The sequence below is a fragment of the Canis aureus genome, chromosome 5, assembly GCF_053574225.1.
Source record: "Canis aureus isolate CA01 chromosome 5, VMU_Caureus_v.1.0, whole genome shotgun sequence".
NCBI classification, from domain to species: Eukaryota; Metazoa; Chordata; class Mammalia; order Carnivora; family Canidae; genus Canis; species Canis aureus.
The window spans coordinates 6,865,682-6,887,067 of NC_135615.1; the positions used below are offsets into that span (position 1 = coordinate 6,865,682).

The 21,386-nt window shown below is 36.7% G+C and overlaps 1 protein-coding gene across 5 annotated transcripts in view; it reads right to left on the reverse strand.

Moving 5' to 3' along the window:
• The window catches only part of MYO3A (myosin IIIA), a 239,889-nt gene that overhangs the window by 79,676 nt on the left and 138,827 nt on the right, over nucleotides 1-21,386 (reverse strand). For all 5 annotated transcript variants that reach the window (XM_077896753.1, XM_077896752.1, XM_077896751.1 and 2 more), the window contains 3 exons: nucleotides 9,163-9,289; nucleotides 4,921-5,131; nucleotides 3,978-4,125 (listed from right to left, as the gene is read on the reverse strand). In XM_077896753.1, the coding sequence (XP_077752879.1) occupies nucleotides 3,978-4,125; nucleotides 4,921-5,131; nucleotides 9,163-9,289 (486 nt within the window). The remainder of the gene's footprint in view (nucleotides 1-3,977; nucleotides 4,126-4,920; nucleotides 5,132-9,162; nucleotides 9,290-21,386) is intronic.

A 21,386-nucleotide genomic window follows, 5' to 3' on the forward strand; every position in this document is an offset into this window, starting at 1 on the left:
GGCTATTGTAAAAAAGATGTCTCCCTTATCAGGAATGTGGTTACTTGTCTGCTACTCTTTAAGCTGCTAACCTAAAGTTTTTTGAGAGATATGGGAGCAAATAGTGTGCATCAAAATAATGCTAATGTGGAGTGCCTGGGTAGCTCAGTGGTTGAGCAACTAACTTTGGCTCAGGTCATGATCCCCGGGTCCTTGGATTGAGTCCCGCCTATGAGTCCCTATTGAGTCCTGCCCCTCTGCCTATATCTCTGCCTCTCTCTGTATCTCTCATGTATAAATAAATAAAATCATTAAAAAAATGCTAATGCAAATGTAATAGAGGAGGCTGGCAAATGAACTAATAAAACTGACAGAAAATTATAAATGCCTAAATTATATATATATATATATATATATATATATATATATATATATATATTGTTTCTTCTAATGCTGGAAAAGTATGGAAGCTTCACATATTATGAAACATCAAACTCCAGAAAAATTTCAGGAGCTATGTATTATTTAACACTATCCACCCAGCAAACTATGGATTAAATCAGTACCATAAACTCCTTCACTAAAAATGTTTTACTATAGTGTACTGATTATTGTTTTAATGGGTGGGGGGAGCCTGGGTGGCTCAGCTGGTTAAGTGTCTGACTCTTCAGCTCAGGTCTTGATCTTGGTGCTGTGAATTCAAGCCCTGCTTTGGGCTCCACGCTGGGTGGAAAAAGGTTCTAAGAAAAAAAAACAGCATAGAGCTGGCCTTGCACACCTGGCTCAGGTTCTCTCAAATTATGCTATTAACACACACACAAAAAGAAAGTAATGGGAAAGCAATATTTAAAATACCTTCATAACCAACTTTGCTGGAGTGTCCCCCTATATATTACATGTCAACTGAACTTGAGCGAAATAAGGAAAGCCTTTCAGCAAACCTTTATTTATATTCCAATGTTGTAGGACTGTCTGTAAAGATAATGTTTGTTGGTTTAAATAGAACCAGAAATTGTTTCTTTTGTGAAGGTGTTGCCAGAGAGTTGTTTCTTGCTCTGACTGCCCAGATTGCTTGAACGTCTGTGAAACTGATAATAATATGTCCTACTGATAAGCAATAATGGCTTTATTAAATCAAGGAGCTCTCAGGTCAAACCTATGATGAAAAGGAAAGTGTGACCATGACTTTAATTAATGATTTGTCTTAATAGCTGTTTCTCATTTATAGAAATCCGAATAAGTGCATTCTCTACCTGCGATAGGTAATATACATAGCTATAGGTAGCATTTCTGAGATACAATTTTTGCATTCACACAGAAGTGACAGAGTGAGAAAACAAAACAAAACAAAACATGGGCACCCACATGTTAATATCAAAACAATCACTGACTAATCCCATATCCAGTGGATCACATATTCATCGATCTGATCACTCAGTGGTCTGTAAGATTATGAAGCAAGGATTCTTGGGGTAGTTACCTTAGGAAGGCGCTTGAAAGGATTATGAATGGCCTTAATTCCTCAAACTACTTTGTATAATCCTGGATTCCAGTTGAAAGTTTAATATGTTGGGGGCAATTTTGAGTTGTTTTGTCTTGAAAGCCTCTCAAGGATATTTAAAAGAGCCTTCCAGAATAGTTTCATTTGTAGCAAGCCCAAGGGCAAAAAGCATTAAGAGCATTAGGATCATGGATAAAATTCAAAGCTATCAAAGTGGACTGTAAACTATAATACCCTAAAAGAAGTGAAAAGCAAATAATTATTGAAAGATATGGACATTGGTTTAAAGACTAGTTCCAAAAAAAGTAGGTTCTAACTTCAACCCCCCAAAGAGAAGAAACACAGAGATCTACCAATACAAGCTGCTAATTCATCAGATGGGAAATATGTGAAGATGCAGCCAGTCCTATAAAGGAGATAATCCTAACAGATCCCTATCAGAAAGTCTAAACAAATAGACAAACAAAATTTACTTGTTTCAGGCTCTGGTTAGAATGGATTCTGTGAACACTGTGAGGCATTAAAGCAAGATAGATATTAATTTAATAAATATTTATCGAGCACTTGCTGTACATGAGACTCTGAAGATACAAAATGACCTCAAGGAGTTTGCAGCCTTGTAAGAAAGGCAAAATTATAAACCAAATATTTTTACTGGAGTATAGAGGAGGTAGGTATGTGAATAAGTCTCACTAATTTTCTTGATTTCAGTAATGAGAAATGAAAGGCAACATGACATTTTTGGCTTGAGTAAGTGGGTGGACAGAGATGTCACTCACTGAAGAAGAGTATAAGAGAGAAAGGTGACAAGTTCAATTCTGGATAAAGTTCTGGAAGCTGTCTTAAATGGAGGCAAGGAGTTAAAAAAGATGGGGAGTGGGAGATGAGGGCTTGGGCATCACTAGAATGAAGGGGATGATTGAAATAATGGAAACATGATTTTTCTTACTGAGCATAAGTTAGCATTTAGGACAGTGATTCTCAGCCTTGGCTGTGCATTGGAACAGACTGGGAAACTTTAAAAGACCTTGATGCCTGGGTCTCATCCCAAGAGATCTGTTTTAACTGCTCTGGGACAGGGTCTGGGCACTGGGATTTGACAAAGATAACCAAGTCATTCTAATATGCAGCTGGAGTTGAGAACTACTTATTTATGGCATGATACAGGAGATGGTACTGGTATTTGGGATGCCAAAGGAGGGACTCTCCAGAAATGAGAATCTGTCAACAGGGTTGGAAATTACAGAAAGGCTTATTATGTAGAGACTAAAATGTTTCTGATACTAATAATGACGGATGAGATCAGCAAGGCCCATTCCAGTAGGATGGCTGAGGTCAGAGCCAGATGCTACAGACTCAGGGTACTCAGATGGAGAAGAAATCAATGCAGTGCAATGAATACTGAATATGATTTCAAGAAATTTGGCTGTGAAGGGATGACAGAGGCCATGGCTGAGAGATAAGCAGGTTGGGGAAGGGCTTTTGTTTTTAATGATTTTTAAAGATTTCATTATTTATCTAGACTGAGGGATGGCACTAAGGGAGGGAGCAGAGAGAAGGGAGAGAGGGAGACAGAGACAAAGCCAGAGACGGAGAAAGAAGAAAAGGAATGGATATTTGATAGACCAGATCCTGGGCTAGATGAGAGCTGTGCAAACACAGATAAAAATCTCACATTTTTGTCCCTTTTCTGGCCTAAGAAATGTCAAGATTTAAATGTTTTCCTTTGCTACCAGTGTTTTCAAAATGCAATTTTAAAGCAAATCCTCAACAAACCTAAATATTTGGAGTCAAAAGAGGTTTATGTACCTCTGCCTTATCTCCAACTTAAAAAAAAACTTTAGTTCTAATCATAAGCACAAAACAATTTAATATTATTAAAGGGAGACCAATGACATACTAAATGATAAAAAATATGACCGTTTCTTTTAGACCTGACAAAAGAGTCGAAGTAATTTTAATACTACAGCTTTGCCAAATGCAATTCAAGTAAGTCTCTGATTTTTGAAGCAGAATCATAAATTACATGCTGTACCCGGACAAAATTGCCGTTTTGTGGCATTTGCATCAAACCCATTATCTTGTGTTCTGTTGCCTAGTTACCAGAATTCTGAAGTTTTAACGCATTTTAGATGGATATTTAAATTTCATACAGAATTTCAGCTATGCAGTTTACAGAAAGAGAAACAGTTGGACACATCTGCTTACTTAAATTTCCAAAGAAACTTCTTTGTTTACAAGCCTCAGACTTGCTAAGTTTTGCAAAAGGGTGCATTGATTTTAGATGGAGGGCATTCAAGGTCATGCTTCAAGACACACCAAATTCATACTTGTTTTCTGGTTTTGTTTTTGTTTTAATTATGATCATGCAGAAAAGAAAATCTTTCCTTTGTCTATATATTTAAGGCTTGAAATCGATGATTTAAGTCCTGCTTCATTAGTACAATTCTGTGTATAACACACACATGCATGCATCTTTATAGTACCTTTGACTTACCTGTTCCCAAGTGAACACATGTTGATTGAAATAATACTGAATTTGTTCATTTGCAATGTTAATGCACAGCTGCTCAAAGGAATTTTTTTTGAAATTTTCAAAGCCAAATATATCCAGAATGCCAATGCTCAGTTCATCATCATTCCCACTAGAAAATTAAAAAGGCATTATTTTAAGTTCTTATTTAGTTTCTTAAGAGGGAAAGTAAGGCAGGGTATCTTAGAGTTTTACTTTTGTGATTTAGCTAAGAAAATACTGCCAAGACACAGAGTGAAAAATCTCTTCATAGAATATAAAATTAAAGTAGGTAACATTAATTTTAATATGTAAAAGATACATATTTGGTATTATGGAAATAGCTCCTATACTTTTTCCTGTGGGTTCATGGGTTCTAGATCGCAGCCCTAACTCACTCATGAATCACAGGGAAAACCTGGCCAGCCTTTTAGACATGGCAAAAATATGTTCAATAAACACTATAGCAGAGAAGCATAACTTCTGTGTAAGATTATCTTTATTTAGTCTTTCACTATAGGATAATTAAAACATCTTGCTAAAAATATTTTACCTCTTTTAAAGAATTGTTATTTACTTTTGAGTAATTCATTCATAGTTATTTAATATAGAATAAATGGTAACCTGGAGAAAGATATAAATACATTTGAATTTATTTTGTAGTAAAGTACTTTAAAATGCAATTAAATACTATTTTATTATTTTTTAAAAAAATATTTTAGTTTTAAATAAAGTCCCAGGACTTTAAAAATTTTGTAGCTATCTGGCCCAATAAAGTGCTAGTAGGAAATAAAGCAGAGAACTTTAGCAATTAAATAATAAGAATTAAAAACAACTTCAGAGGGACTCATACATAAATCAGTAAATTGGAAAACAGATTTATATCATCTGACATTTGGGAAAAAAATGTTTCCATAAGAATGTTTACCTTGGTGATGTGCCATGCTTCAACAAGCTGTTAATACGATTGACTATCCAACTAAAGAGACGCCCATATAAAGTTTTAGCCATAGCATCTCGGACATCGGTGGCTTTTTCTACGGTATTGGGTCGTATAATTGTTTCTCCTCTAGTGACCACACAGTGGGAGGTAAGAGCTTCTTGTAGCTCATCTGCCTGAATGCAAAGCAGAGAAGCAGCTAAAAAAAAAGAAAAGTAAAATAAACAGATGTGTTGTTAGAAAAAGTTCTGGCAATGAAGTAACTTCCCATTGAATGAAAGCATCTTAGTTTACCTTCTTCAAATGACTTGAAATAAATATGTGAAGAATTTATAATGTAAATTATAAATAGCCAGTAGTAGTCCTGGCTCCAATCATTTTTCTCTATTTGACTGGTCAAATGTAGGCTGCTGTATAATATAATAATAGAGCACAACCCAAACTAAACTGGCTGACAGGGGGAATACATTTGCACAAGCCAGTGGTTGTTTATGTAACGCCAAACACAATTCCACTGAATTATGTTAAATAATTTAAAAGCATGATGAATAAATTTGGGATAATTTGGACACCATTATTATATACACATTTTCAAAATGTAGAATTTTTTAAAAGATTTTATTTATTTATTCATGAGAGACACACAGAGAGAGGCAGAGACACAGGCAGAGGGAGAAGCAGGCTCCTTCTGGGGAGCTTGATGCAGGACTCCATCCCGGACCCCAGGATCACAACCTGAGCCAAAGGCAAACACTCAACCACTGGGCCACCCAGGTGCCCCACAAAATGTAGAAATTAATTGGAAGTTTACTTAGACTTCAGGGGTACACCCAAACAAAAGTATTTTATGTAACTTCTGCAATATTGAATCAAAAAAGCACAAACCTTATGTTGACATTCATATATATATTTTTAGCACACTACTTCTCAGTTATGTATTTCAATGATTAAATTTTGTTACAATGTGATGCCTGGAACATATATTCATATTTAATGATAATTAAATATCACAGGAATTTTAAATGAATAATACTGAAATTCAGTGAATAAAAATATTCATTTTTTAATACAATAAATATCTTTAATGCAAACTTACATGATAGACTATTTTTTAAAATCAGTTGTTCTCCTTTCAAATTACTTTCAACATTCTGAATTTACCTTTAGCATTTGGGACAAGCTATTTCTTGACTATGTGACTAAAATCATTGAACATTACTAGAACTTTTTTCAGATTGCAGAAGTAAAGAAGCTCACTGCAGAAATCTTACTTTGAGGTTAACATTCTGCATTCCTTTCCTTTTAGGGATGTTTATTGCCACTATTCTGCATATGTATTTTATCTTAATATAATATCTTAAGAATTTCTCATTTTGTTAAATATTGCTTATAAACAATTTTAATTTGCTATATAAAATTCTGCTATATATCATATGAATAATTTTTACATTGTTGGATGGTTAGGGTGTTTCCATATGTTCATAATTATAAAGAATGCTGGGATAAATATTTGGGGCATGAAACTGTTCCTGTTTTGTATTATTGTCTTAGCATAAATTGCCTAAGTTCAGCAACTGGGTCAGAGTATATAAACATATTTAAGCCTTTTGATGTACACTATTTAGCTGCTCTTTGAAAACTCTGAACCAATTATATTATTATCAGTCAAGTAAAAACCAGTAATTTCAATGCAATTTCATGGACACCACAGATTACTTTTGAAAATGGCCAATTTGATAGGAAAAAAATGTCTGTTTTTCAACTTGTTTTTAACTGACTCTTAGTGAAGCTAAATACTTTTCTTCTTTTCACATTTTTATTAGTAATTTGTGGTTTTATTTTATAAACTGCCTTTTGTCATTGATATATTTAATTTTCCTAATCAATTTAGAAGAGCTCTTTATAAGTCACACATATTGCTTATGTATATGTTGCAAATATTTTCTCTCACTTCTCACTTGTATTACAATTTCATTTATTTTTCTTGTATTAGTATGAAAGGATTTGAAGTTTTATGTGGCCAAATATGCATTTAAAAATCCTTTCTGCTTTTGGTTTTTTGCACATAAAATTCTTCAAGTCTTTTCTCATCTCAGGATTAGCACTTTTTATGATGTTTTTGCATTTAAATTGTTATAGGCTTGGAATTTATTTTGGTATATGGTGTATGACAAGAATTTGAAATCCCCCTCCCCCACTCAAATGGCTAGCTAGTTCACAGTCTCTACAACACTGACTCCCTATGGACTTGTAATGCCATTTCTGGATAGTGTCTCCCATTGATTAATATGCCTATTTCTACTCCTACGTTGTTTATTTATTGACATATATTTACTGAGTGTTTACAACATGCCAAGCATTAAAATTACTTGGGAATATAATGCTAAGTATAATACCTTGTAAGACAAACTTAGTTTTGATCATCTTTATCCAGAAGGAATGGGAAGCTAATTAAGAAATTTAAGTGGGAAGATAAAAGGAGAGGGAGAGAGTAACAAGCAGGGGGAGAGGGAAATTCAGAGAACCCACTGGTACATGTGTAAGTGGTTTCTGAATGAACTGTGGAGAATGGCCTGGAAAAGTTCAAGAATTGATACAGAATGAACAATGGGGAGGTCCCTTAGCTCAATAAGTGATATTGTCTTTAGTGAGAATGATGATGATGGAGATAAAGAGAAGTGATCAGATTCAAGAGATATTTATAAGATTGAATAGATAGAACTGGTGCCTGATTTAAACAATGCACCTGCAAAACCATCTCAAAACATGGCCTTGGTGTGGAGATAATTCCTTGCAACTTTAATTATAAACCATTTTAAGTAAGTTAGCAAAATTTCTATTTTCCATGAATGGCTATTCCAGAAAGTGCTTTATTGAATTATAATGACATTCATATTAATACTAACCTTCTGTGACCCATATGATTGCCTCCTTCTATACAGAAATAGGTTCTCAATTATCAAAGTCATTTCTTAGTTTGGTAGTATACACTCATATCTACAACATATCTCTGTTGTAAATCATTCTATTCATGGCTGATAACTCTTCCAGTTATGACAATGGTGAGATCTGAATCTATCATTGTAGTTTTCTGTTTTTGTTTTTCCTTCCATTTCTGATAACTGAGGATTGCTGGGAGCTATAGATCAGCCTGGAGCTACTGGCTCAAGGTCGCCAAAAAATACTAGATGTGCTGAACAAAGTTCAGTCTGGGATCTATGCTGATCTATCTATGCCCAGTTCATCATGGGTTGGAGGGATCTCTATGGCTCAGAAAATAAATAAATAAATACATACATAAATAAAATCAATCTAATACCTTCTGTGCCAATAACTAACTTTAAATATGAAAAATCAGAATATGTTCCCAGGTCCATGCCAATCATTACATGACAACCTCAGTCCTTTTACCAAACTGGTTCCAGAGACACAGTGGGATAGAGATGATAGGGCTCCGGGGACAGGTCCAGACTGGGACGGTTGGTATCTAGTCCTCTGAAATTACCCTAAAACATCTCATTCTGATCCTGATTAAGTATAAATCAGAAAAATATATAAATTTGTATCATGATTCCTTAGGTTATGAATGAAACTTATAACAAATCTGGAATTATGGGGGTTTATGTTTATATCAAAAAATTTTTTAAATTGGGCACCTCCTATATAAAAAAAAAGCTATGCCATCAGAAGCTAAGTGGAAAATCTTAAGTTATTATAATAATTCATCAAACTCTGCTAGTTAGAGAAAAAAAGCTGATCTGAAGCAAATCCCATGATGCACTCTTCTTATATAGAAAATGATCATAAAATCAGGATGAATGAGTATAAAATCCATCCAGTATGAAAATAAATATACAAGTCTTTATTACTTACAAAATTATAGAGATGCTAAGTTTATAAAATAATAATTTTAACTGTTTTCAGATCAGTTTACTAAATTTTAATGGAATATTCTGTGTTTTTACACTGAAATGTAAATAGCTCCTAAAATAGTCATGAAAGCCTGTCTTTAGAAAGGCTTTCTGCAGTAATCAGTTAATTTGTAGGCATGATGATCTGTTTTAAATATTGGACTTCATAAACTTCATTTTACACAAATTGAATTAGAGTTTTCATTTTTAGGATTCCAGAAAAGTACAATTGCTTGAAATTATCCTTATAAGACACTTACAGTATTTCATTAGACACTTTTCAAGAGTTCAATTTTGAAGAGAAGATAATAATACTCACAGTTCTCCAGAGCTGCATGACTGGAAATGTGGCTCTTGTCAATCTGGTGTTCAGTTGCTACAGAAGAAAATTCAATGTTGCCGACATTCAAGATTGCAGCCAGTATACTGTATATACTTCCAAGTTGCTGAAACACACCATAAAAATGTTAGCATCACCCTTTCCTGGAGTGACTATGGCCGGAGACAGAGTGGGGAAGAATCCCAAGGCTCCAGCATAAGAAGTCATCCCACAGATGATATGTCAGACTAAGAGACCCAAGTAGGCTCAGTCTCAGTTATTTTAATATGAGAGGTGAGCATGGTGCCTGTTACCCAGTGAGTGCTGAAAAAAAATACTTTGCGAATGCAAATATGTATAAAAAATAGAAGGAGGAGTTCTCCTAGGAGGAAGTAGAAATATCTAATTTGTTAGGCCACAGATAAATCTATCTATGTAAAACTTAACTTCAGAACTTAACATGGTCACTCCAGATGTTCATTTTTCTTGAAGCCATCTTAAAAGTGTGTTATATATGAGGAGAAAGGAGAGTTAAGAAAGAAAAATCCAAAGACCCCAGCACTAAAATCAAAGGATATGTGTGGTTTCAGTACAGGCATGAGAACTTTGGACTACAGCTTAGAGTTTAGAGTAGTAAATCCCTTTTATTTTAATATTTTATTTTATTTTATTTTATTTTAATTTTTTAGTAAAACCCTTTTAAATAAGGTACATGAAAAATACATTCAAAACCACACACATACATATCACTGTTCTTGGATGCATTTCACCAAGGAGTATGGTAATTCTACATGTCATTCCAACTACATTCAACTTGCAGTAAGATACAGGAAAGAGACAAAATCCTTTATTGTTTACTTATGTTGCGGCCTTTATTCTAGCGCAGCTCCTACTCTTATCAGAAATGATTATTCCAATCACTCAACATTCCAAGTCATGATAAAAACTGGATATGAAAAAAAAACAAATCAACAACAAAAACTGGATATGAAAAAGAATCTTCAGGGATATTTATTCATTCATATGTAACATATAAATATATATTAAATGAACATATACACAATAAAATATTTACTGAATGAATATTAAGATGTATCTGTACCTATCTATATATTCACTTATCTGATGCACATATATTTTATGCCAGGCACTGCTCTAGTCACAGGGAATTCAGGAGAGGCAGGACTACGATATTTGTTTCCTTAGGGTGTTCAGGCAGCTGAGAAGGCAGACATTAAGAAAAGAAACAAATAGACAAGCATGACATTTTCAGTAACAAAATGGGCCATGCAAGAAATAAAATGTACAGGAGGGAGAGTGACTGGGAAGGGCAGGGAGGGTCTTTTTAGTCAGGGAGGTTAGGGAAGGCTGCCCTCTGGGAGGCAGAGGTCTGGATCACAAGGAGATCGGCCAGGAAAAGAATGAGAATCAGACTATTTCAGGCAGACGACCAGCAAGGGCGAGGACCTGCCTTGAGGGAAGAAAGTCAGAGCGAGGCTGGAGGACATTGAGTAAGGGGCAGGGATCGTGTGATAGGAGCCAGGGAGGTGAGCATGGGCAAGATCGGCCAGGCCTCCTGGGCCTCCATAAAGAGTTTGGGTTTCATTTGACTTGTCATGGGAAGCCACTAGAAATTTCAAAGCTGGTAGTTGTGATATTTTAAACTGATGAGTCTGCCTACAATGTGGAAATGAACCGATTGGGGACAGATGGAAAAGTAGAATCACAGGAAGCTATTGTGGGATTCTAGTGAGAAATGGTGGCTTGGATTAGGACAGTAAGCAGTAGAGATGGAAAGTGGTAGACTGATTGGGGTACATCTTGGAAGCAAAACAATAAATATGCCGATGGGGTGGATGTGAATCATTTTTCTATGAAAATTCTCCTGGTGAGGAATGTCCATTTGTAATATGTATAACTCGAAAGGAGCAACCAGCATGAGCTTTAATGGCACATGGAGAAATAAAAACAGCATCTGACATCCTGCAGATTTTTCTTGAGGAAGCTACAGGCCTTATGGATAGTCTACACCAGGAATACCCCATAAATAGATTGTTGAAAACTATGTTCCTTCAAAACTTTGTGTGTTTGTCAATCACAGACTGGAAAGTTCAGATATGTAAGTTCCAAAGTCATACTTTAGCAGGATTTAGAGATGCATTATAGAGAATAACAGGCTGAATCCATCAACATTTAATTCTTATTCAATTGTTTAGAATGACTGTATAATTTTTCTAGACTGGGGCTCTCCTTGATATCCTAGAATCACAATGCTCTTTTGGATTAAAGTTGGAGGCTCAGAAGACAGCAGCAAATGAGGGCCCTGGCTCAGTTTGGCTTGGGATCTAGGCTGATGGGGCTCAAAGGGGCCTGACCTCAGGTAGAGTTATGACCTTGACCAAGCACTTGGGTTATTCATGCTACAAAGACTAATCATCTCAAATGCTGATTACCCCAAGGAGTACAAAACAATTTTTGTTTGATGGTTAACAATAATGAGTGCAAGGACATTTTTTCATTTTATGTATAAAACTACCAAGGCATAAAGCAATCTACCAAGTTTCCATAATTGAATGAACTGAGATTTGAATCCTGATTGCCAGCCCACTGAATGTGCTATATCTTCCCAGGAAGAAGAGTTGGTGAGTGACTTGCAGGAAAAGTGTACTGCAAGTGCTCTTCAGAGTCTGGAAAACATTCACAATTCCCTCTACATACTCCACCTCTTGCTATATAGCTTTGTCTGTACTTGAGGAGGTTGGATTGCTGCTACTTTTACAGTATCTTCAAGGACAAACACAGTTGTGGTTTGTTGGAGAGTCAGACCTTCATTGTTCTGATGTATCAGCCTCCAATCTACTCTACAGCTGCTCTGGACATTTCTGCTTTGCTTCTGTTCTTGTACACTAGGCTGATCTGCTAGGTGGACAGCAACTCAAAACTACATGTGTAGGGTGAGGTCACTCTTCTCTACACTGAGTTAATCTGCCTAAGGCAAAGCAATTCTGTTAGAAGTACTCTTCCTCTCCTAGAAGTTTATTGTACTACACCTCTTACAATCAATCATCCACCCATCCATCCATTCATTCAACTGTCATCTGTTGACTATTAAGCACTATGTGAGATATTAGGTAAATACCAATAAATAATAATTTCTGCTCTCAACCGATTTACATACTCATAAAACCAAAGGATATGGATCATTTCCTATACTGAATTTCTATATGGATCATTTCTATATATTTCTACTTCCTGTATTTTATTTTATTTTTTAAAAATTCAAGTTACTAAACTTAAATTTTTAAAAGATTTTATTTATTTATTCATGAGAGACACAGAGAAAGAGGCAGAGACATAGACAGAGGGAGAAGCAGGTTCCTCTCAGGGAGCCTGATGTGGGACTCAATCCCCAGATGGGATCACACCCTAAGCCGAAGGCAGACGCTCAACTGCTGAGCCACCCAGGTGTCGCTCTACTTCCTCTTTTTATTATAGTTTTTTTTTTTTTTTAATTAACAAGCTTTATTTTAGAGTAGCTTTAGGTTCACAACACAACTGAGTGGCTAGTGCAGAGTTCCTATGTCGCTCCTGTCCTCCCCACTCCACACACACAGCTTCCCCCATGATCAACATCCTGCATTAGAGTGATACATGTTATATTCAATGAACCTACACTGACACAGCATTATCACCCAAAGTCCATCATTTATATCAGAGTTCACTCTTGGTGGTGTACATTCTTGGGATTTTTACAAATGTATAATGACACATACCTACCATCATAGTATCATACAGAGTATTTCCATTGGCCTAAAAATCCTTTGTGCTCTGCCTAGTTATCTATCTCTCTTTCTCACAACCTCTAACCACCACTGATCTTTTACTATTTCCATAGTTTTGCCTTTTCCAGAATGTCATATAGTTGGAATCCTACAGTATATGGCTCTTTCAGATTGGCTTCTTTCATCAGTAAAGTGCATTTAAGGTTCCACCATGTCTTTTCATGGCTTGATAACTTATTTCTTTTTAGCGCTGAATAATATCCCCTTGCTGGGATATACCACAGTTTATTTATCCACTTGCCCACTGAACTTGACATCTCAGTTACTTCAAGTTTGGCAATTATGAATAAGACTTCCGCAAACATTCGTGCACAGGTTTTTGTGTGGACATAAGTTTTCAATTCCTTTAGGTACATACCAAGAACCCTGATTGCTGGATCACATAGTAAGAGTATGAGAACTCTTCCCATGGAGAATGTCACATGAAGAAGAACTTCTTTAAAAAAAAAGGTTTCTATTTTTTTTAAGGTTTTATTTATTTATTCATGATAGACATATATATATATAGAGAGAGAGAGGCAGAGACACAGGCAGAGGGAGAAGCAGGCTCCACGCTGGGAGCCCAACATGGGACTTGATCCCGGGACTCCAGGATCACACCCTGGGCCAAAGGCAGGTGCTAAACCACTGAGTCACCCAGGGATCCCAAGATTTCTATTTTTAAATAATCTCTACACCCAACATAGTGCTCAAACTCACAACCCCAACAGCAAGAGTCACAAGCTTTACCAACTGAGCCAACCAGGTGCCCCCTGCCACGTGAAGAAGATGACCTCAAGGTGAGGCATCTGTAATCCAAGGATCACTAAGAATTGCCAGGGAATCATTAGAAAGTAGGGAAGAGGCATGGAGCAGATTCTCTCTCACAGCCCTCAGAAAAAAAACCAAACTTGTCACAGACTTCTAATCTATAACTGTGAGGAAATACATTTCTGTTGTTTAAATAATCACTCAATGGTGCTTTGTTATGGCAGCCCCAGCAAAGAAATATAGTATCAATGCTTTATGAATAAGATGTATGACCTTGGGATAATCAGTGTGTTTATTCTTAACTATCTAAAATCTTTAGATAATATTAGAGACATTGTAAAACAATCTGACAATGACTTTTGTGACTTGAATTTAAACACTTAGTTGGTAATACACTTATAATTTTAATTTGAAAAGCCTAACAATTTACTTGCAAATTGTATTCACATAAATAAGATAACATGATCTACTACATTAATAATTTTGAATGATCATATTTTCAGGGCTAATAAGCTTAGGTGCTTAAGATTTAGTTAAAGGACTAGAAAGTTTAGAAAGTCCTTATTGGTCCTTGTAAGATTGCTATGCCAGTCATTTAAAATATCTGGAAGATTGAGATGTACTAAATTTTTACATAGTTTCAGGCACTTAAAATACATAATTAATTATGTCCATTTCAGACAACTTACGGTTATATTTATGAGTTAAGTGAGTGGAGTTGACCCAAAGTTGTTTCTATTCTTGTACAAAGATTGTTACATGCACAAATTGAAATAAAAGATGTAACAAGAGAATGAGAAGACAAGCCATAGAGTGGAAGAGAATATTTGTGAAAGGCACATCTGATAAAAGACTATTATCCAAAACAGAGATTTTTTTAAAATTCAACAGTAAAAAAATCAACCCAATTAAATTAACCAACCCAATAAAAAAAAAAAGACCTTAACAGACACCTTACAAAAAAAGAGATGGCAAACAAGCCTATGAAAAATGTTTTATACCATGTGTCATCCAGGAAATGCAAATTAAAACCATAAGGGGGTACCATGGCATACCTCTTAGATTGGCCAAAATCCCAAACACTGATATCACCAAATGCTGACCAGGATGCAGAGCAACAAGAAGTCTCCTTCACTGCTGGTGTGAATGCAAACGGTTACAGCCACCTTGGTAGACAGTTTGATAGTTTCCTACAAAACTAAACATACTCTTACCATATAATCGAGCAACTGAGATCCACAGCATTTACCCAAAGGAATTGAAAACTTGCGTTTTCACCAAGAGTGAATCCTAATGTCAATTATGGACTTTGGATCATAATGACACGTCGGTGTAGGTTCCCAAGAATTCCATGTTTTCACACCTTAGCTCCATTTCATGTTTCTCTTTTCCTCACTCTTATAATCTCTTCTTAGAACCTTGTAGTGACCAACCACTAGATTTCATGTTTCTAGAACATTCTCTGCTTGTTAGCATGGAATTGATTATATTTTCTTGAAATTATGCTTAATGTATGTATCTTCTATCAGATTATAAACTCACTGAGAATAGAGATTGTGCTTCATTCACGGCACTCAATTAATGCTGGTCAAGCTGTTTTCTTTTGGGTTGATTAAGTGACAGTAAACTTTTCCTTACCCCATTCAAGAGAGTGGTGAGAAAAAGGAAAATTCCTGGACCTCTAAGTAGGTGCCAATCACCACAGAGAGTGACAAAGTGACAGTGGCCCAGGCTGAGGGGGGTGGCACTACTCAGTCTAGTCCTGGGAGAGCCAAAATGCTGATGTTGCCATTGAGAAAGGGCAGAGAAGGCAGGATAGGGAGGATCAGACCAGAGCGGGTCCCTACAGGCCAGGACACTATCAGAGCCCACATTACCAGCCAGACAGGAACTGATGGGAGGAAAGGAGAAACTCTGCCATTAGCATTTGCAGTTGTTCATATATAAGGGATCTTAATATGTTCTCTGTATGTAGGTTGAATTTTGCACATAAAATTAAATTTTTTGAATTAAAGCCATAAAATGACATGACCAATCTGCAAAGAGTAGAATAAAATTAAAGAGCTCTCAATTGTAGTTATCAAATCACAGATAATGACACTTACTGTACTGATAATGAAACTGTATCAGAGAGATTCAGTTATTGGTCTAAGGATACAGAGATAGAGACAAGCCATGCCAAGGACTTTAACTCACAGGTCCTGAATCCCTACTACAGAATTATTGTTATTTTAATTGACAACGTTCCTGGGTCCTGTCATTTATTTAATTCAGGTCATCGATGTTGACTAAGTTATGACATTCTAGAATTATAACTTATTTTATGCATTTTGAATGAAGACAAGTAGGTATCCACTTATTTTTTTAAATCCTTATCAGATGACTAAAAAGGACTGATATGCCTCTCTCATCACAGCCAAAACCAAGTTTTTAAGATGAAGCATTTCACAGAAATTCACTTAAATATTAAAACATTTCTTTCATACATACTATTTTTCATAATAAAAGTGATAACTCATAGTCCAAAGCAAACGTATTAGATTGTTATTTTAGACATAAGAAATGGAAGCAAAATTAGACAAAGGTATTTTCATCTTATACTTAAGACATATGACTGTGCAAAGAAAAACAAATAAAAATTCCTGTCATGACATAGTAAATAGTATCTCTAAAATAAGTTGAATCATAAAACTAGTATTCATTTATTTTAAAACTGGCAGGAAAGGGACCCCTGGGTGGCGCAGCGGTTTGGCGCCTGCCTTTGGCCCAGGGCGCGATCCTGGAGACCCGGGATCGAATCCCACGTCGGGCTCCCGGTGCATGGAGCCTGCTTCTCCCTCTGCCTATGTCTCTGCCTCTCTCTCTCTCTCTGTGTGTGTGACTATCATAAATAAAAATTAAAAAAAAAAAAAAACTGGCAGGAAAATGGCTTAGGAAAGTCATATGTTTTAAAAACTTTTAGAGTTTTCCAGTAAGGGTGATATTTTAGAGAATATGTGATTTTGCTTTGCCTGCCAATCCTTTGGATTATGCTGACTCAACCAGTACACAAGTGAACTGCAGCCCCTATGGATCTTTAAAGGAACACATACACCAGGTGCTAGCAACATCAGAGAATGATAAGGAGAGAGAGAAAGAAAGAGGGAGAAAGAGATGCTCATCCTGAAGAATCACTGTAAGTATGCTGCAGTGAAGTGTGAAGGCTTCAAGCTGTGCTTGGGGAATGTGAGAATCATACTACTCAACTTGATATCAAAAGCTGCCTAATGCCAAAATGGAACTGAAGCAGCCATTGACATAGGACATACCAACAAAGCCAGTGGGATTAAAAAAAAAAATCAGGATTTGGATAAAAAGGAAGTAAATATCTACTCAGTTTAATTCTACTATCTCCAAACCTGAATGGTCTGCCCTGCTAGGTCTCAGAGTCTCTGCTCTTGGATGGGAGACACCACATCTTAGGAGAGCCGCCCGGTACTTGATTAAGAGTCTTCATAAGATATTTAGCAGTGATTGTGCTTGTGCTTCACTCCAGAAACAGATTTTTTGTTTCCTTTATTCTAAGCTGTGTGTTTAGATGTTTGCATGTTCAGCAAACACTGAGTATGTTTAAGTTTGGAATATTATGTTTTAGAGAAGTGAATTATAATTGTCAGTGGATGTTAACTGTACTGGTTTCATTTTAATGTTACTAAATATCGGTCTCCCAAGCAAGAGAAAGGAGCTGAGCCAAATATATGTAAAACTCTGCCTCTAATGAGTGGGGCTTAGAAGTAAACAAACCAATTAAAAATAATTCTCTGCTTCTAAGATAGCAACCTATGGGGGAGGGAATTGCTAAAAAGATCAGCTCTTCTTATGGTGACAAAAGTGGGGAAAAGAATACAAAGAGATCCAGCCCTGGTCAGAAGCAGGAACTGCCTGCCTGGTGTAAGACACCACATCCAGTTTGGAGAATGCCCTGAGAGGCAGTTAACCTCTGATGTGTCCCCCTAACTGGTCAACCAACAGGGCCAGACCACAGTCCAAAGAAGCATCTATCACTAGCAACATTCATCTTATAACCAAGGACTGGAGAAAAAGGTAGAGGGCTCCTTTTTTCATTACTCACTGCACCCACAAATAAATTGGCTTCTGCTTTAAGAGTCAGGATACCTCCAGGGCTTAAGTTTATTTGTCTCCATAGGTATAAGCAGTGGGTAAGGGCTGGGTTAGGGAGGAGGAGTGAAAGGGGAAGAACCAGATTTGAATGTCAGTTTTGCCAGTGAGGAAGGTGGGCCCAGGGAGGGACTAGGGTCAGGGTAGAGTTAGGGTTAAACTAATTGGTACCATGTCAGCCAGTAGAGCTGCAAACTTATTTTTTTACTCATGATGCAGCCAATCTAGGATTATACAGCGCTGAAACACTTAGGGGAGGACAAGATCTTGGTCCTATAAGCCAGAGAGCAAAAGACCCAAGTGACCACCTGTGATGCTTGGGACATCTGAAGTAGAGCATAAGAAGGAGACCTGGAACACGGCTGAAACTAATGCCTCCCGAGTCAGGGACCTCCTCGCTCAGAGCTGAACTGACGACAAACACATTTACCTACAACAATAAACTATTTTATTAGGAATGTGTTAGGGTTATCTGTGACTCTGAATATGACAGTTTATTCATTGTTCCCAGAAGTTAGTCAGGTTAGGTTAACAATTTTCAGCACGGCACGATGCCACATCCAGACCTCAGAGCACATACAAGGGTGTACACCAGTCTACTTTTTATGTGAGATGAACACGGTAAACTCTATACACTTAAGAATCCCTCCATGGTCAAACTCCTATGCCATCCTCATTGTCTCTCTTCCTGCTCTCCATCAAAGGTTGCTATTGGTCAAGCCAATTTTCCCATCCTCATATACCCATCCAGTCATCATGCAACTTTTGTTGTGGTTGTCTTCTCTTTTGTGAGGGCGGGACAGGGAAATGAGATTCATACACTGGCCACTATAAGAAACAGGCATCTTGTCTCCCAGGAGAAAGCTCTTCACAGTAACATAGCTAAGAGCAGAGTAAAAGCTTCCTCCAAAACCTTCAGAAATCTTATCAAACAATGGATTCTGTGTCCCATTTATAGCCTAAAAGCTATCGAATGCACTGACAGAGAGAAGGTCTGTCACATTAGAAAAAAATGAACTCTAAAAGTTTAAGTGTTTCCTGATGGACAAAGATTATCTTGGTTTTTATCCAAACCTACCATGAGGGCCTAAAGGTAGGGCCCTAATTTTAAGTCAAAAGAAAAGCTATTTATCTCTACTTCTTTTCCAGCCTCACTCAATTGGCAGAGATCCAACTTCACTCCTTAGATTCCAGGTCTTGAGAATATCCTCCCCAATGGCTTGCAGCAAGATACCCAATGTGCAGCCAAAAGCTTTTAAAGAGAAAGCAAGAGTATATTACTTAGTGGTAACATCTTATAGCTCCATATTTGGAGAAAATGCACTTGGCAGCAAACTTTATGTCAAGAACATGCACATCTTTAGAAATACTATTTTCTGGAAAGCAAATGGACCAATTGACTAAATTATTGTTGACTGCCTTCCCTCTAGAAGGGGATAGCTCTGCCTTAAAATGATGAGTTCAGTAATTTCACTGCACATAGTTTGAATGACTTTTGTATGTCACTTCTATCAGCACCTCTACATTTTATATCCTGCTGATAAAATTTTCCAAATTTCTTAAGATTATTTTACAAATTTCTGAAGATTATTTTCCAAAGTTACGGGTATTTTTTTTTAGCTCAAGCTCTTAGTAGGGATCTGATAACCCAAGGAATATCAGTAAACTTCTTAAACAGACACATTAATTTTTAACGTATTAGGAGTGTCATTTATAAAAATGAAATTAAAACTCAACAAACTGCACATTACCTTCCTGAAAGAGTTCATCTAAAACCCTGATTCACATTCAGAGTGAAGTGATATCTTCTACCCCAGTATCAATTTAACACACTAAATAGTAAACTCTTAAGAGCAAAGACCTAAAAAAAAAAAAAAAAAAAAAAAAAAAGCAGAGACCTAAAGCTTCTTGAAAAGCCTTTAGGAGTCCCTTTGTTACAAAAACTAAAAATATACAATCCACTGCATGAAAGAAATCTTTATGACTTAAGCCCTAAATGTCTTCATTATTAAATAGGTATGAAGAGGGGATTCCTGGGTGCTCAGCAGTTTACCGCCTGCTTTTGGCCCAGGGCATGATCCTGGAGTCCCGGGATCGAGTCCCACATCGGGCTCCCTGCATGGAGCCTGCTTCTCCCTCTGCCTGTGTCTCTACTTATCTCTCTCTCTGAATCTCTCATGAATAAATAAATAAAAATCTTTTTAAAAAGTATGAAGAACCAAGTATTCTCCTTAAGAAAAAGTCCAACAAAAGACTCTAAGTGACTAAATTAATAAAATATAAAACTAACATGGAAATCAATAATACAGACAGTGAAAAAAGTAACAGGATAGGTAACTATATCCAATAGCTGCTGTTTTATTTTTGTTTTTAAGACTGAAAAATTCTTGTAAGCCCAATTAGAGATTAAGACAGTAAGGCCAAATATATATGTATTTATGTGAAAGAGAACACAACCAGAATAGATTAAAAGCATAAGAAAAAAGCATCGGTCATATCTTTGGTATCAGATATGATGATGATTTCTTAGGAAAATACAGACAGCTACCCCACCAAAAGATTTAAGTAGGTAATTATCCTAGAAGAATCAGGTGATTTTAAAGAGGCCCAGGATCAGAGGCACACACAGCTCAGTTTTATTTAATCTTAACTCAAAGTTTTTTTTTTAATAAATTTATTTTTTATTGGAGTTCAATTTGCTAACATACAGAATAACACCCAGTGCTCATCCCGTAAAGTGCCCAGCTCAGTGCCCGCCACCCAGTCACCCCCAGCCCCCGCCAACCTCCCCTTCCACCACCCCTAGTTCGTTTCCCAGAGTTAGGAGTCTCATGTTCTGTCTCCCTTTCTGATATTTCCCATTTATTTTTTCTCCTTTCCCCTTTATTCCCTTTCATTATTTTTTATATTCCCCAAATGAATGATACCATATAATGTTTGTCCTTCTCTGATTGACTTATTTCACTCAGCAAATACCCTCCAGTTCCATCCACGTCGAAGCAAATGGTGGTTGTCATTTCTAATGGCTGAGGAATATTCCATTGTATACACAGACCATTCTTTACCTTCTTTATCCATTCATCTTTCGATGGACACCGAGGCTCCTTCCACAGTTTGGCTATTCTAGACATTGCTGCTATAAACGTTGGGGTGCAGGTGTCCCGGCGTTTCACTGCATCTGTATCTTTGGGGTAAATCCCCAGCAGTGCAATTGCTGGGTCAAAGGGCAGATCTATTTTTAACCCTTTGAGGAACCTCCACACAGTTTTCCAGAGTGGCTGCACCAGTTCACATTCCCACCAACAGTGTAAGAGGGTTCCCTTTTCTCCGCATCCTCTCCAACTTTTGTGGTTTCCTGCCTTGTTAATTTTCCCCATTCTCACTGGTGTGAGGTGGTATCTCATTGTGGTTTTGATTTGTATTTCCCTGATGGCAAGTGATGCAGAACATTTTCTCATGTGCATGTTGGCCATG